The 15000-nt window shown below is 49.8% G+C and overlaps 1 protein-coding gene across 1 annotated transcript in view; it reads right to left on the bottom strand.

Annotated features, from left to right (window-relative positions):
* The window catches only part of LOC126579682 (netrin-A-like), a 46131-nt gene that overhangs the window by 18191 nt on the left and 12940 nt on the right, over positions 1-15000 (bottom strand). Inside the window, exon 2 of the mRNA XM_050243216.1 lies at positions 9549-9737. Within this exon, the coding sequence (XP_050099173.1) occupies positions 9549-9737 (189 nt within the window). The remainder of the gene's footprint in view (positions 1-9548; positions 9738-15000) is intronic.

Here is a 15000-nt window from a genome sequence, read left to right as displayed (position 1 = left end):
TTGTAGATGGTTATAGATCCTAGCATCTAGAACATTTCGTAATTGAAAAGAACTAAGTATCCGATATTGATATTGATTAATGTTTTAGGGGGCTTCGGTAATTTCTGCCTAAAAACATGCTCATTTTTGAAGACTTTTTGTGACGTATCCTTCCCCTTTACTTTTTCAAGTTTATAGCATATTAAACTACTACTTTTGAAGAATATTTCGTTCTTTTTGGGAAAGATTGATTAAAAACGTCATTTGCGGCATCACATTTAGGAAGGTGCGTCAGTGAAAAGATACTTTTTCCGGTGCCCATCGTAGCTGCGTGATGCGTCATCAGAAAAATGCAAATCGATACTCGTTAGAAAGATTATAAGTTTATCCAGGTAGTCCCGTTGAGTTTTGTTTAAATTTCCTATTTTTCGATTTTTGGCAGAGTTTTGAAGTTGATGAAAAGTGATCACAATTTTCATACCGGGTTCGTCGCTTAAGTCTTTTGATTCGCACCGAAAACAGTTTCCATCGTAGCTACGTGATGGGTCATCAGAGAAATGCAAATCGATACTCGTTTGAAAGATTATAAGTTTATCTCGGTAGCCCCGTCGAGTTTTTGTTGAATTTCGTATTTTTCGATATTTGGTAGATTGTTTAGGTTGAAAAAGTGGATGCTTTTTGTCATTTTGCCTAAACACACGATTTTTAAAGATTTGTTTAAAAAAAAGTATCAACAATTTTCATAAAATCTCGACGAGACTATCTAGCAAAAAGTGTACAGATTATGTGTTAAAAGTTTCAAATCAATCAGTCCAGTCGTTTTTACGGTACGATGTTTCCGGTTAATCCAAACATTTTACACACATTCTTGATAAGATAAGCATTAGGGAAAAATGTTTAAAATAAATGTTACAAAAAAAATACCGCAACCCCTTAAGGGGCCGCTTTGTACGGCAGTTCCGGAAAACTTAATGGTCGCTTAAACATTAGGGGCCCATGGAAAACCTTATGGCAATACGGCATGTTGTTCTCTTTCTGATTTCTTCCGATTTCTTGAAATCCCAAGCGTAATGATATAGTTACCGTAAAATTGTCAGTTTATGATACACCATCTAGAACCACAAATCAGTGATATGGAACATTTTAGGAAGTTTAGAAAAATCCAGGATGTGAAATTTCATTCGGATTGCATTAACTTCAATTCGACTGAAATTCTTCTCTGTTAGGTCAATTAGTTCACGAAAGTTGAGAAAGCAAAACTCAAAAAATGCGTTGGGCAAAATCAGGGAATCTTCCTTGTTTCTGTTGCCTTTGAATTAAATTCAAGCCAAATCCAAACTCGCAGGGATTGGGGGGCCCCCACCAGCGCGGGGCCCTGGACATGTGCCCATTATGCCCAATGGGAAAGATGGCCCTGCACATATGTAAGCACGGAACATAAATCATAAATCAGTTACGCAGTCCGCGCTCGCGACCATCGCACGATTCCTGCGAAAGCGATGATGACGGCCGAGTGTGGCGCAGAAAAGAAGGCATAACGACGACGGCGGTGATGATGAGACCTGCGAGTGCAGTTCAAAGTTGGTCCAGGTGGTGGGTAACCGTACCGATACGCCATTTATGACCAGATTGATTTTCCCACGTGCGTTTAGGATCCTGATCCCGGACGCAAAGCCAAATGCAAAACCGTCTCTGAATCTGTGGTTTGTCCTCCCTGTGTATGTGAGTTTTTGAGTAGTATTTTTTACGACTCTCGCATTTTTATGACGCCGACCGATGGCGGCATGCCGACACGATCTGCTAATTGAGCGCCTACATGAGCGGGCGCAAAGAACGCCAGCAACGGTGTAAAAATGGTCCTTGTGGTCAACCGCCCCACCCCGTGGTCTATGGTCTAAGTTACCCTCCCGCCCACCCCGCACCACCCTCCCCCGTTGCAGGCGGGGGCCTGGGGTGCAGTCCATCTAGGGAGCACTAAAAGTCAATCAAAAGACGAACGCCTAACGCCATAAAACTCGGAAGCGACACTGGCGTTACACTATTGTCGTCATCAATGGGCGGGGGGTATCAGTTGAGAGTATTTTTAACGACCCTGTTCGCGCGTCACCCACTCGCTCGTTTGCTCGCTGACAATCACGCCACCAATCTATATCGCGCAATCCGCGATGAACGCCATTAACTGCACCGTCACCCCCACGTGGTGGGACCAGTGGTCCGCAATTTGGAAATCCGGCCACTTAGGGTCCCGGGCGTTTAATGATGTGGCGTTGCATTCCGTTGTCGTCCGGTGGCGTTCTGATCGGTCGCAATCCTGCCCAGCACCGGGATGAGGATGATGCATTGAGCACAACGGAAACAGAGAGACATTGGCCAAGGGCATCGTGGCAGCATCGTGTGAGGGTTTTGCCGACAGAGCCACAGTTTAATAGCTCTACACGACCTCCCGGGCCGCATGACAAGCGTTCTTTGTTCGCAAATCGGACGAGAAAAGTGGGTCGGACATTTTGTAGCCCTTGCAACCATACACTGCTGGCCAATAAAGTAGGTACCAGTATTTAAGCTGCCATATTTGGTCATTTTTCAAAATCTATTGTCCATCCATAGGAATTCCAACATAGTAGAACCAAAAACAATACCAAGAAAATGTAAAAAGGATTATAATTGCAACGAATTTGCTAGTTATGATAGAAGTTAATTAAAAATGCCTGGCCAATGAAATAGGTAAATCAGTGAAAAGGGTAAGCATTTATTAGTTAACACGGTTTTCATTTGCTTCTATCATGAACCAATATTTGATTTCAACATTAGTCAGTATCCATTGTATCCATTGATTTATACTCGAGAGCATTCATGGTGCCCTTTATATTGAAAAGGGGGGTTTACAAGTGAAAGTCGATTGGAGCAAGAACAAACAAACCAGCCTTTTAAAAAACGAGCGAGTGAAATAACAGCGTTTCATCTATTATTTTGACCACGCCAAACCAAATTGCTATCAAAGAGAGCGGTAATACACCTATCCCTTTGAAGGGGAGCGCCGAGCGAGTCCCCAAAAAGGCGAGTCCAACGAATACAAGAATTTTTCACATTGGCGGCGGCGGAGACTGCCGGTTTTCACGGGTGGCGATACACTTTTCATGCTTTAACGCACACGTGAGTTCGCTAATGATGCAAGGGGGTTTACCCCGGGTGTTTGCACACCAGCAAGGTCCCTGCAGCCCTCCAGGATGTGGCGGTGGGGTTGAATGGGGATGCTGAATGGAGCCGCGAATCCCGCAACCCCGTTCCGGGATTCGGATTTTGAGGAGTCTTGCCAGTTGAGGAGTCTTGCTGGCTATTAGCGGTTTTGCTAAAAAAAAAAAAACACACACACACACCTTTGTTGTGGTCTAGCGTGGTAAGACGACGAGAAACCAATCACGCTTCTTGAGGCATCGCCAGCGCTGATGCCTTTCATTTCCTGGTGTAACTTCGCACCGGATGCCTAGTTTACTGGAGATGATGATGTCGATGGCGTTCTGCGTCAAACAAAATGCGTGCTACATCGGCACCGAGCCCAGGACACAGAGTATAGCCTCGCGGGTAACAGTAAATTGTCCGTCATCTCCTCTAGTGGGAAACCACCCGAGGGTGTACTGCTCTAACCATCGAGGATTCGGGCCGAGGGGGGTGGCTGCTAGATCAGTTAATGAAGTAACTGAGCTCAGCCCATCTGGTCAGCCGGCACGGCGGCTCTAGCAGGAACGTGGCCGAGTTCGTCCTGCCCTCTGCCGAGGGGTGCAACAGCAGACCAACCATCGAAACCTAAAAAAAAACCTTCACGCCTCTGCAACGATAACAACTACAACAGTGACGACGGTAGGGAAGCGGGGAGCCAGGGAGAGAGAGAGAGGGAGAGAGAGAGAGAGAGAGACAGGAAAAGGAATGCCTGAGCGGAAGATGGAAAAACAAATTGAACATAAACCCCTTTTTTGCGATTGGAAAAAGGGCAAGTCCTTCTTCGCTTCCTTCTGCACTCACCTCCTTCGCGCTCCTTTAACCGCTTTGGCTTTAACCTCGACCCTACCGACTAGCGAGGTACCGTAAGAGTAGGAAAATCCCGGAAATTGTAAGCAACCCCTCCGGACAATACATACACACCAGAGCACCGAACAATGGTAGCCCGTGTGTGCTCCCCTTCCTTCGTCGTCGTCGCCGTCGTCGTCGTCGTCACAATCTGACGTAGAGGATTGTTTGCTCTGTTTATGGGCTGCTAGCCGCCGGTATACCCTTCGCTCGCTCACTCATTCGGACACGCGCCCGAGTCAGTGATTCCGCTTTTTTATGTTTTGTTTATACACTCCTTCCCCCCCCCCCCCCCCTCCGCGCGCAATATCCATATCATTCCCACTTTACAAGCATAAACGAGACGACGATAGACGACGACAAAGCGATCGCGGGCCGACGCTGCTACCTCGAGTTCATACATCACGAGGCCAATCTCTTCAAATCCTTGAATTTATAGCTCCTTGTTAGTGAGTGTGTTGGCTGGGATGGGAAAGGGTTGGGTGGGGGGGGGGGGATGCGGAGGGGCATGTGGGGAGGCAGTGAGATCCGTGGTATGAGGTGACGGAATAAAACAATATGCTTCCTTTCCTTCCTCCCGGGTGGCTTATCTCGATGCTGCTGCTGCTGCTGCTGCTCGGTGCGTCTCGCCTCCGACCCGCTGGTTGGTCTGGTTCTCTGTTCTTTTGCTATTGGGGAAAGGAGCAGACTGACCGGAACGAGTGGAAGAAAGGGCCAGATCGTTGGTGGGTCCAGTCCAGAGAGAACCAACCCTCTTTGGTTCCAACCCTTTTCCCCGGCCACCTCGCCATCCGGCAGTCGTCCTGTGCCATTTGACTGTTTTTCCTCATTTTATATGCTGCTAGAAAGTATGTGTGTGTGTGTGTATGTGTGTGCACATACATGTGCCGGGCATTTTCATCAACTACATTCGATCGGGGTAGCGAAATGGGCGGGTAGGGATTAGGATGTACTTTTTTCCCCGAAAGGGGAAGCAGGGGCAGCATGCTTATCGCAATTTCGTGAAGGGCTGACGATTCTGGCTGCGTACCAGCTACCGGGGATACCTTCTCCCTCGGCGTTGATCTCTTTATCAGTTGTTATTGATGCGCCCCCACCTTGGCGAGGGTGAAGTAGTATCTGGAACCCCTGGGAGTCATCAGCACGCACACACACATACACAGAAGGCAGAACACTGACGATGTGCAACTCCAGAAGGCTTCCCAGGAGAAGAAAGAGGGAGAGGAAGGAACGACGACGTCGACGACGACGTGATGATTGCGGTGCCACGCAATTCCCACTCCAGACCAGACCATATAGCCCTGGAAGGGGCTTTCTCCTTTAGCGTACTGTCCCACGAGGCCCATGACTTTCAGATGAGTTTTGTTGCCGAATTTGTTTGCCACGACAAGACAAGGGCCCTTGTTCCTCCTTCCCTCGCAATGGTTAGGAAGGCACGGTTTTACTCTCCTAAATTCAACAAAATTGAAACGTTCTTTGTTTGTATCAGACACACTACCGGCTTCGTACGTGTGCCATTCGGTTTTCCCTGCAGCAGCCACAGTGTGTGTGTGGCAACCGGAATGAATGTGTTACCGGGCAACCGCAAAATCCATAAATAATCGCGCGTTCAGTGGAGCACGGCGCTGCAATTAGCACTGCGGGCAGATGGCAGAAAACGTTGAAAGCGTCGTCTCGTCTCGATGTTCTTGCCGGTTTAAGAACAGCAGAGCGGACACACATGCGCGCGCTGCTTCCAGTGTGCTTCCGGAGCTGGCGCCAGAGCAGCAGCCTGACACTAACAGGCGCCCCTGGAGTAAATGATAATTGCATCCTACGTTCGCCACAGTATCGCTCCTTGTTTTGTCTTCGTTTTTTACGGCAAAATCTTGAAGGATTCGATTTTTGTCAGTTTTCACAAACTCGCGACAATCAGCCGTGCAACATTCAGTGTTACTGTCCTGCTACGTTTCCCGAATTGTCTGTAAATTGCATCGTACGGCGTCGGGAGTCTTTTGAGAGTGTGGCGCGAAGTGATTTTTCACAAAATGGCCTCGATTTGTTATGCTTGTGCTCAGTCGTTCCATGACGATAGCCTTTCGACGATTACCGATGTTTACTGTGATGGCATCTTTCACGAGGGATGTTCGAAATTTTCCCTGTCGAGCGTTATCCTGGTAGATTGTTTGTTTGTTTGCGTTATTTGCTATCATAGCCGCCGACTCATCGGCTACTCTACTCTGCGCTATGAGAGTAAGTCGCGAGCCGGTGCTACTATGCCTTTGTTACATTACGTTATTGAACCACGGGTACCCGTGGTGGTGGTGGTGATGATGCCAGTGGAAGAGGATACTGCATTCGTCAGGACACCTGCAGCAGCAGCAGCAGGAGCAGTAGCAAACAGAAGAAGAATCGTCTGCAACGGACAGCTTCGAACCAGGAAACGAACAGAACTTTCGCTCCTGATGCTGGATGTGTGTGTGTGTTGGTGTGCAGTTTTTCGAACTTTTAACTCCTATTGTCGCAAGTAGGCACACTATTCCTGCTAGCCGTCCTGGACCTGGTTCAGGGGCTGGCCAGGAACGGCCTGCTTCAACAGTGCTCTCAACATCAAACACTGTGCGTGTCTGTGTGTGGCAGCATGCGTGCCTCGGAGATGCGTTCATGCGTCCCGGGAACTCGTTGTGCTGCGGCTTCTGCCTGGACTTTCCGGTCAACCGGCACAGGCCGGCCGGCGGGTGGTCAGAGGCTTCGAAATTAAATTTCACCCACACGCTCCATTCGAATATTCGGAATCTATTTATCTTTGACACATGAGCGCCTCCGGCTCCCGGCCCGAACCTAAGGCCAGGTCCAGGCTGTGTGCGGCGCCCGGAAATCCGACTCCCGTCCCCCATGGTTGGTTCCCGATCTCTGCGTGGTGCGTTTGAAATCCCGTCACGGCACACACACACACACACAGAAAACCACACACACACAAGCGCAGAAAGATTGGCAGCCGGCGGCAACGAACGTGCAGCATCGTTTGCGAGAATGATTGAATTTTAATTGTTTATCTCCCGCTCCCGCTTCAAATTTGCCCACAAAAACCTTAGCTGGCTGGTGCCGTTAGCAGCATCGCTTCTACGGCTCCCCCGTCATCTTCAGGCATCCTGACGCCGTGGCGAGCCCTGAACCCACCGTGCAGCTGCACTGGATAATGGAACTTATCGGGAGCGCAACATTTTTCGAAGCCACCTAGCTAATCAGTTTCCGGACCGGGCCGGGCCACCATTCTGCCCTTAGGTGCCGGGTGCTTGGGTCTGGTGCTGGCTAGCCTGTTGGACGCCGCCTCGGATCGCATCTCGCATGAAGATGTCTAATGGCAGCGACGCAGCAGCAGGTAATGCACCAGTCAGTAACGCGGTAATGGAATCGATTGCTCCATAAAGATGCAGCAGGAGAAACCATAAAATGGAGGGAACCCTATCTAATAGGCTCCATTAGGCTTCGTCTTGCAGGAAGCAGCAGCATCCGACGCCGACGCCGTCGCCGCGCGGTTTACGAGCGAAAGTGCATCGCATCGTTGGAGTGCCAGGCCAGGCCACACTCTCATCTGCGGTGCATCTGCACATCAACTCTGAGCCATCACCACGACACAGAAAACCACCGCTTTTCAGTACGCTTTATGAGCAGCTTCTTCTAGGGGAGCGAATCTTCCCCCATGCACACAGTCACACATATTGCGCATTGTGAAATCAAACGAAATCGCTGTCTGCCTCGTAAAACCAATTTAACCCCGCGAGCGCCTTGAAATTCCAGAGCAAGAGCCGAGACGAAGAAATCGATTAAAAATGCTTAAAATAGTTAATAGACCGCCCGTAGGGGGCCGCACAGACTAGCAGCTTCGCTTAAGTCCATAAAAGCCGGCGCAATTCGAAACGTGCGTTCTCTGCGACTGTACGGTTGACCTGTGCTAAAGCATCGCGCGTGCGCGCCTGCTCATAAAACTCGCCATCGTCGTCGTCATCGTCGTCGTCGTCGTGGTCGTCGCCATCGTTGTCGATGTCAAATGTCGTTGTCGAGGAAACAAACAGTCGTTAAACAGTCCTCTCTAGAGTCTATAGACAACACTTTTCTTCTAGCAAACGCCGGTCTCAATGGTGTAATGACGTTTTAGTGGTTGCAGCAATTGAAGGAAGCGACCATAACCTGAGACGCTCCGTGCGAATTCTGTGTAGCGCAGGTCACACGCTTCACTTGCGTGGAAGGAGGCTTAATTTTGTCGGAACAAAGGCCAGTTAGGAAAAGCCTGTGAGACCGAGAACGAGACCGAGAGAGATGGATTGATGTCCGGTGAGAAGCATACCATCTCGCCAACCAACAAACAGCGGCAGCAGCGGCAACGGCAGAGGGTGCAAAAATAAGGTGCAGAGGTGGCGGATGAAAGGGGGAATTCTTCAAGCGGAAACATGATTGAAAGCTTATGCTGTGCTCTCTCTCTCTCTCTCTCTCTCTCTCTCTGTCTCTCTCTCTGTCTCTCTGTCTCTCTCTCTCTCTCTCTCTTTGAAGGATGCTGGATTTCAGCAGCAGCAACAGCACCAGCCTGTGGTGTGGTGTTGGTGAGTTTTTGCGCCTCACTGAATCCTGGTTGAACCAGGAGGATGGAGGAGGGAGGAGGGAGGAGGAAGAAGAAGGGGGTTGGAGGGTGTGGGGTGGGATTGTTGGGTGGGTCGTGACAGGGACTGGTACGAAACGGGAGTGAGAAATTGGAAAGCCAAACAAAGAATAAAAGAATAACGATAAAATACCACCCTCCTCCACCTCCCTCCTGTTTCCCCACCCAAGTGTCCGTGAGTGTATGCGCGCGCGCGCGCACGTGTGTGTGTGTACATCAATACCGACGGTCTCCAGGAACCGGGAATTAATGGACCTCCCCACCCCCCCCAAATGTTCGATATCCTGCGGAGACGTGCGAAGGAACATTCCGTGTTCCGGGAAGTAAGAAAAAGGGCTCGGGCGCCTCGGTATGCTAAGGAAGAATCGGATGATGGATCGGAACATCGACCGGAAGCACCAGGTCCAGGTACTTCCGGCTGCAGGTAGGCCGGTGGGGGGGAGGGTGTGCCAAAAAGCAACCATCGACCAGCCTTGGATGAGGGAAGCCGGGGGTACCATCATCTTGACTGACACAACTGACTGAAGCGGCTGACTGATTCTCACCCCCTGCTGGGGTAGGGGAAAAAGGAAGGAGTCAAACGAAGGCAACGTGCCGAACGGGCCCACCCGGCCCGGAAGATGAAGTTGATCAGCAACAAGAGAGCAAGCCCGGAAAGCGTGGTGATGAATTATTAATAATCATCTGTGCAAGGAAATGTTCTTCGCACCGGAAACCACCCCCGGCTTTGCACTTCCGGGCCCAACCTACCAGTGGTTGCTCTCTACTCTGCGGGGAAGAAGAAGAAGAACGACGACGTCCCATTGGAGGGAGGACTCACACACACACACCTGGAGTAACAGTAGCTGAAGGGTGTTGTTGGGAGACTTACCTTTGCACACCTTCCGGTGCGAGACGGGTTTGGTGGCGTCCCGGTAGTAGCCCTCGCGGCAGTAGTGACAGTGGCGACCGGTGGTCGCGTGCCGGCAGCTCAGACACACTCCGCCCGAAATCCGGCCAGACATCTTGTACAGCTCCATGTTGAAGCGGCAGCGGCGCGCGTGCCCATTGCAGTTACATACTACGAAGAAGAAGAAGAAGAAGAAGAAGAAGAGCAGAAGCAGAAGATGAGTAGATGTAGAAGATGGCTTCAAGAATCCGAGAATCGCGCGGGACGCGACTCGCGGGTGTGATCGTGGTTTTGAGGACGTGGCCCGGCTTAAAACACGCCGCCACGGAGCGTTCGTTTCCTTTGTTCGGTACGCGCGATACCTGTGCCTGTGTGTGTGTGTGTGTGTGTGTCGTTTTACTTATTTAATCTTTAATTTCCGGTCGCCCAACCCGGTGCGCCGAAGGACTGGCGACTGCCGACGCACAACAAAAGCCAAATCCGAGCAGAGCGTGGAGAGGCTTTAACAAAGAGGACAGGACAGCAGGAGACGGCGTAGAAATGAAGTGAGCGGAGTGAAGGCTGTCAATTATTCATCCCCAACGATGGCGATGACGATGACGACGACAGCGCTGTTCAGAGTAGCATGCGGTATCAGGGTCTATTGGGCGCTATGGGATTAATTGGCCGGCTGGCAGACTGCCCTGGATCCACACCATGCGTAAACAATAATTACTTCAACAAAACACACACACACACACACACACACCTCGAGCGTGTGTCTTCCGCAAAAGCATCCGCAGCGACACGAGCTCCCAGCTTAGGAGCACGCATTCCGCTCCGAGTGCTTGAGGTGTGTCTGTCTGACTGACTGTTGAACGCGCTGCCGCAGCTTGCGTTCACTCACAGTATTCGCGCGCCCGCGTATGTGACAGTTTTCGTGTTTGACAAATGGGGCTTTGAAGAGGGCGGGGAAGGGGATGGTATTGAAATCCTCGTCCAGCTCCATTTCCATCCGCTAGCGAGGCAGAAGCCTGCTGGCATGGGACCACTGGGAGAAACCTCTACATCTACACCTCCGCCTCGTCGAGCAGGCACACAACTCCAGCTAATCTCATAGATGCTGATGCGCTGGAACAGCAAATAGTTTCTTTATCCTTGACGGTTTATTGAACTGAGCAAAAAAAAAAAACAAAATTTTTGCCAAGTTTTCCAAACTTTTACATTCTGCCACACTATTTGATACTCACAGAAACCGATTCGCCATGCAGGGGAAAGATACGGCTAAGTAATTGATCTCTATTACTATTCTCTTTTTTACAGTTTTCAGAGGGGCTAAGGTTTATTCGAGTCAGAAAAGGACTCATTTTTCTCAAGGCCAAGCTATTTTGTAAAGAAAGTATTCAACTTAGTTTTTTAATCTCAATATCACAGCCCAGAATTTATACAGCCCCGAGTCGAGTTTTTCGTTGAGTTTTCCGATTTTCCCATTTTTGGCAGCATTTTGAAGTTGAAAAAGTGATGCTTTTCAAGATTTTGTTTAAGAAAACGAGTTTAACATAATTATTGAAAAGAAAGTGTCAACATTTTCATTAAAAACCCGTCGGGGCTACCTGGTAGATAGTGTCCTGATAATGTTGTAAAAAAAACAATACTTTTGGTCCAGCATGGTCGAAAATGAAGGTTTTGGGAAACGCACTTTGCAGTTGCGAACAATTGTATTGAGTCTGAAGTGTAGATATCAACCTGCTACGGTCACCGTTGACCGATTAACGGCCAAGTGCACTTAGTGGCGACCCCGGTTATTTCACGATATTTTAATGCACACCTGAAGATAGTATTTTATGGACACCGGGACGACACGGAGCATCGCAAGGTTTAGGGCGACGCGTGATGTGTTCCACTCCTAGATCTATTGCCGTGGTCGCTGGCTGGCTGGCTGGTGCCGCTGCAGAGCGTTAGGAACTGTCGGAGGGACAGAGGTACTCCGGGGTCAGACCGCAATTCGCAATCTAATAGCAAAAACATCCTCCGGTGCGGCTGTCTGTCAGTCTGTGTGCCCTGGAAGCTGGAGCGTGTTCAGCAGTTGGTCGGCCATAGCATAGCGGCCGAGAATAGCAGTTTAATCAAGATAAATGGTCGCATGATAATCCCGCAACGGCAGCTGCTGCTGCTGCTGCTGTCGCTTCCTGCGAAAGGTCTTCTTTCAGGTTGTCATCGGTTCGGCGGACGAGGAATCGGCTTTGTTTATTTGTATTTTGCTGTTACTGTTTGCTGCTGCTGTTGCTGCGGCTCTCCCCCCTTCGTTTCTTGTCTGTCGCGTGGCCTTCTCTTGGCCTTGGGGCCGCGTGGCCTTCCGGAAACCAATTTTTCATTTCATCCTGCAACCGTACGCGCCAGTGTGAGTGTTTACCTACATGTGTGTGTGCGCCGGTGTGTTTATCCACTCCTCCACACTCCACAACAACACAACCGCTCGCTAGGTTGTTCCGAGCCGTTGGATTCGCACACTCGCGTGCCAACTGGTTGTCTGGGCAGTGGCTATCAATCGCAGACATTCTATACGTTTGCGTAGAAAACGATGGCTAAAGGTTTTGCTGTTAAGTTGCCGGACAAGATAGCAACTTTACCGTTAAGCACAATGAAAGGTCATTACAGTTGCAATCGTGTTAGGGCAGATTTTAAAGAATCAAGTTTCAAATTACTTATGCATATTTGAGTAAGGAACCTCATACTACAGTCTCGCGCATCCCGTAAGTTTTTCAAGGTTTTCCCGCACATTGTTATCGATTGAATTATTCGCGCATTATTATGCGGTTTGTTTTTGATCGATCATGAAGGGCTGTATCGGCCGAGAATGTCGGGGCACCAATTCAGTTTGAGGCGCCATATACAGGGTTACTGACCAGAAGTGTGTTCTGACTAATTCAAAACACTATAACTTTTTTGTTTGAAATGATTTTCTGTTGATTTCAAAGACAAATTTGTTTTAAAATAAACAAAATTTTTAAAATCTATTCACTTTAGCTCGATGTGGTCACCTTTGACATGACTATAGCCTTCAAACGGTAAAAAAAAGTTGATGCTGCACGAATGTGATCTTGCGGTATTTTGGCGCATTCTCCTACAATCGATTACTTCAGCCCACCATTCTGGCTTATTTTTTAGTCCTCACCTTCCACTACAACTGGGACCAGATGGAATGGTCCATGGGATTTATGTCTGGCGAAATCGAAATCCATTGGGTGGACAAAATGAAAGGTATCATACATCAATTTTTAACCATTCTTGGTTCACACGAGCTTTAGCTTTGAAAATTCGCCACGTTCGTGCAAGCGCAACAACTCCTTTGCTCGTTCGCACCGAACGTTTTTTTTTTGCTGCGGTGTAAGATTGTGTGCCTTTTGGAAGTTGTAAGGCTTAACCTTGACTTCATTTTTCATTGTGCGTTGCATAGAATCGAGCGAAATTTTCATATCTTGAGGACCCGATTTTGAAGATTGATTCACACCGACAACGATCAACCGACACGACAACCGTAACGACAGTTGGTTGTGCGTTGCGTGCGTATCAGTAAGCAGTATACACTGACACACACAAACAGGTTGGGGGGTGGGATAACCACATTTCCCTGATTTATGCCGATTTCCGGTGGTAGCGCGAGCACCTTCCGTTTCGATCCTCGCCCGGGGAAAAAGCCGACCCTTTTCCCTCATCCGCCCCCTGTCCCCGGGAATCAGCGGTAGCGATTTGATGGAGATTTTTCGCGGAAATGACTCCCACCCGCCCACGGACCAGAGGAAATTGTTATGCGACGGGTTCCGTCTGGATTTAATGATAGCCACTCCCCTCCTCGCTGTGGGCACCATCCTTTCGCATGCATTCCAATATCCATCATCCACCGCGGTAACGATTCATTTCCAATTACATTTACAATTTGTTCCGCACGGAGAAGCCGGGGGCCACTGGAATGGAATCGCACATCGCTCAATGGTGTCGCCCCTGTACCTCAACCAGAAAATGGGTCACACATATGTGTGTCACACGATGGTAATTAGTGGCATTCCTAGTCCTCTCCAGTCATCTTTCAATACCAGCACAGAGAGCAGGAGGAAGTCCTTCGCATCCTTCGCGTCAGTCACTATGAATTCTTCAGAGAAGCAGAACTCGAGCTCGAGAAGCCCCAGCCCTGCATCAAGTAGCCAAGCCAAGGTCATTGACAGATAGTAATGTGTGTGCGTTGTTCCTTTCTGAGCCGTTCGGACCGGACCGCATCACGGGCCTCATCCCTATCCGACCCTTTGGTCGTCGCGAGAAGGGGGAGGGTCAATCACCCCCTTGAGCTCACCTTGAGAGAGAGAGAGAGAGAGAGAGAGAGAGAGAGAGAGAGAGAGAGCGAGAGAAAGAGAGAGAGAGCGAGAGAGAGAATGGACCTTATGGAGAGACCTTAGTACGGACGTCGAAACGTGGCATAGAGACCTCTACTACTACTGCGCGGTCCGTAGCTGCTCGAGAGCAGTTGCTGATGATTATCTACTCCATTTCCTGAGGAGCCACCATCAGCTTGACCAACACCATCCACTTGGTCGGTCCATGTCGATCGCTTCCCATCCTCGACCGATGTCTCTTTCACGGACAGGACGATGTCATCGACAAAACCGACTATCTGCACTCCTTCCGGTAGCTGGAGTGCCAAGACGCCGTCATACATTGCTTTCCACAGGCGCGGCGCAAGCAGGCATGGAGCCCGCGTGGTATTTGGTGCCCCTGGCACCTGTTCGGTGGAAGAGGGAACATTCATTCCCCCCATAGGCTCACCTTCAGACCTCTTTCTCAGCGAGTTCATCAAAGGTGTGATCACCGCAATAGCCGCCTTCTCAGAAGCCCGGGATGACGGGCTTTGAGTCACCGAGACCGACCGACCGACCAACCGACAATGCGACTGACGACGGAGGTTCATCTACTTGCCGCCGCCGACGCCGCCGCCACGATGTTATTGTTTTCTTCCAACCCCCATACCGCCTTTGTGAGGGGCGGCACATTTAAGGCTACATCGCTGTGGTCCAACCAGCCCCCGGGTCGCATGCGCTAACCCAGTGTCTCCCGCAGTGAGCCTCAGCTCACTCCCAGAGACATGCTGGCGATGCTGGTGGCTGACGAGACGAGAAGGCAAATGAAGGCGATGCGCGAGCACGGTCCGGTCCGGTGATCCGGCTCACCGCGGCCAAATCCCGGCTTATCGGCCGGGTACATTTATCATTCACCTCCGCCATTCCCTCCCTTTGCTTCTTCTTCTCCAGCCAGCACGCGCTGTGGCAATATCTTCATTAAGAAATGAAAATATTTATTCAACCATACACACAGACACACACACACACACACAGACACACATACTGGAGGGGCGCGAACGCAGGAAACATAAGTTCGTTGGAATCGACGGCCACGGTCGTAAACG

This window comes from Anopheles aquasalis, chromosome Y (genome assembly GCF_943734665.1).
Source record: "Anopheles aquasalis chromosome Y, idAnoAquaMG_Q_19, whole genome shotgun sequence".
In the NCBI taxonomy this organism is placed as follows: Eukaryota; Metazoa; Arthropoda; class Insecta; order Diptera; family Culicidae; genus Anopheles; species Anopheles aquasalis.
Note: the sequence above shows the minus strand (reverse complement) of the source record. Positions and strands in the feature narration are given on the sequence as shown.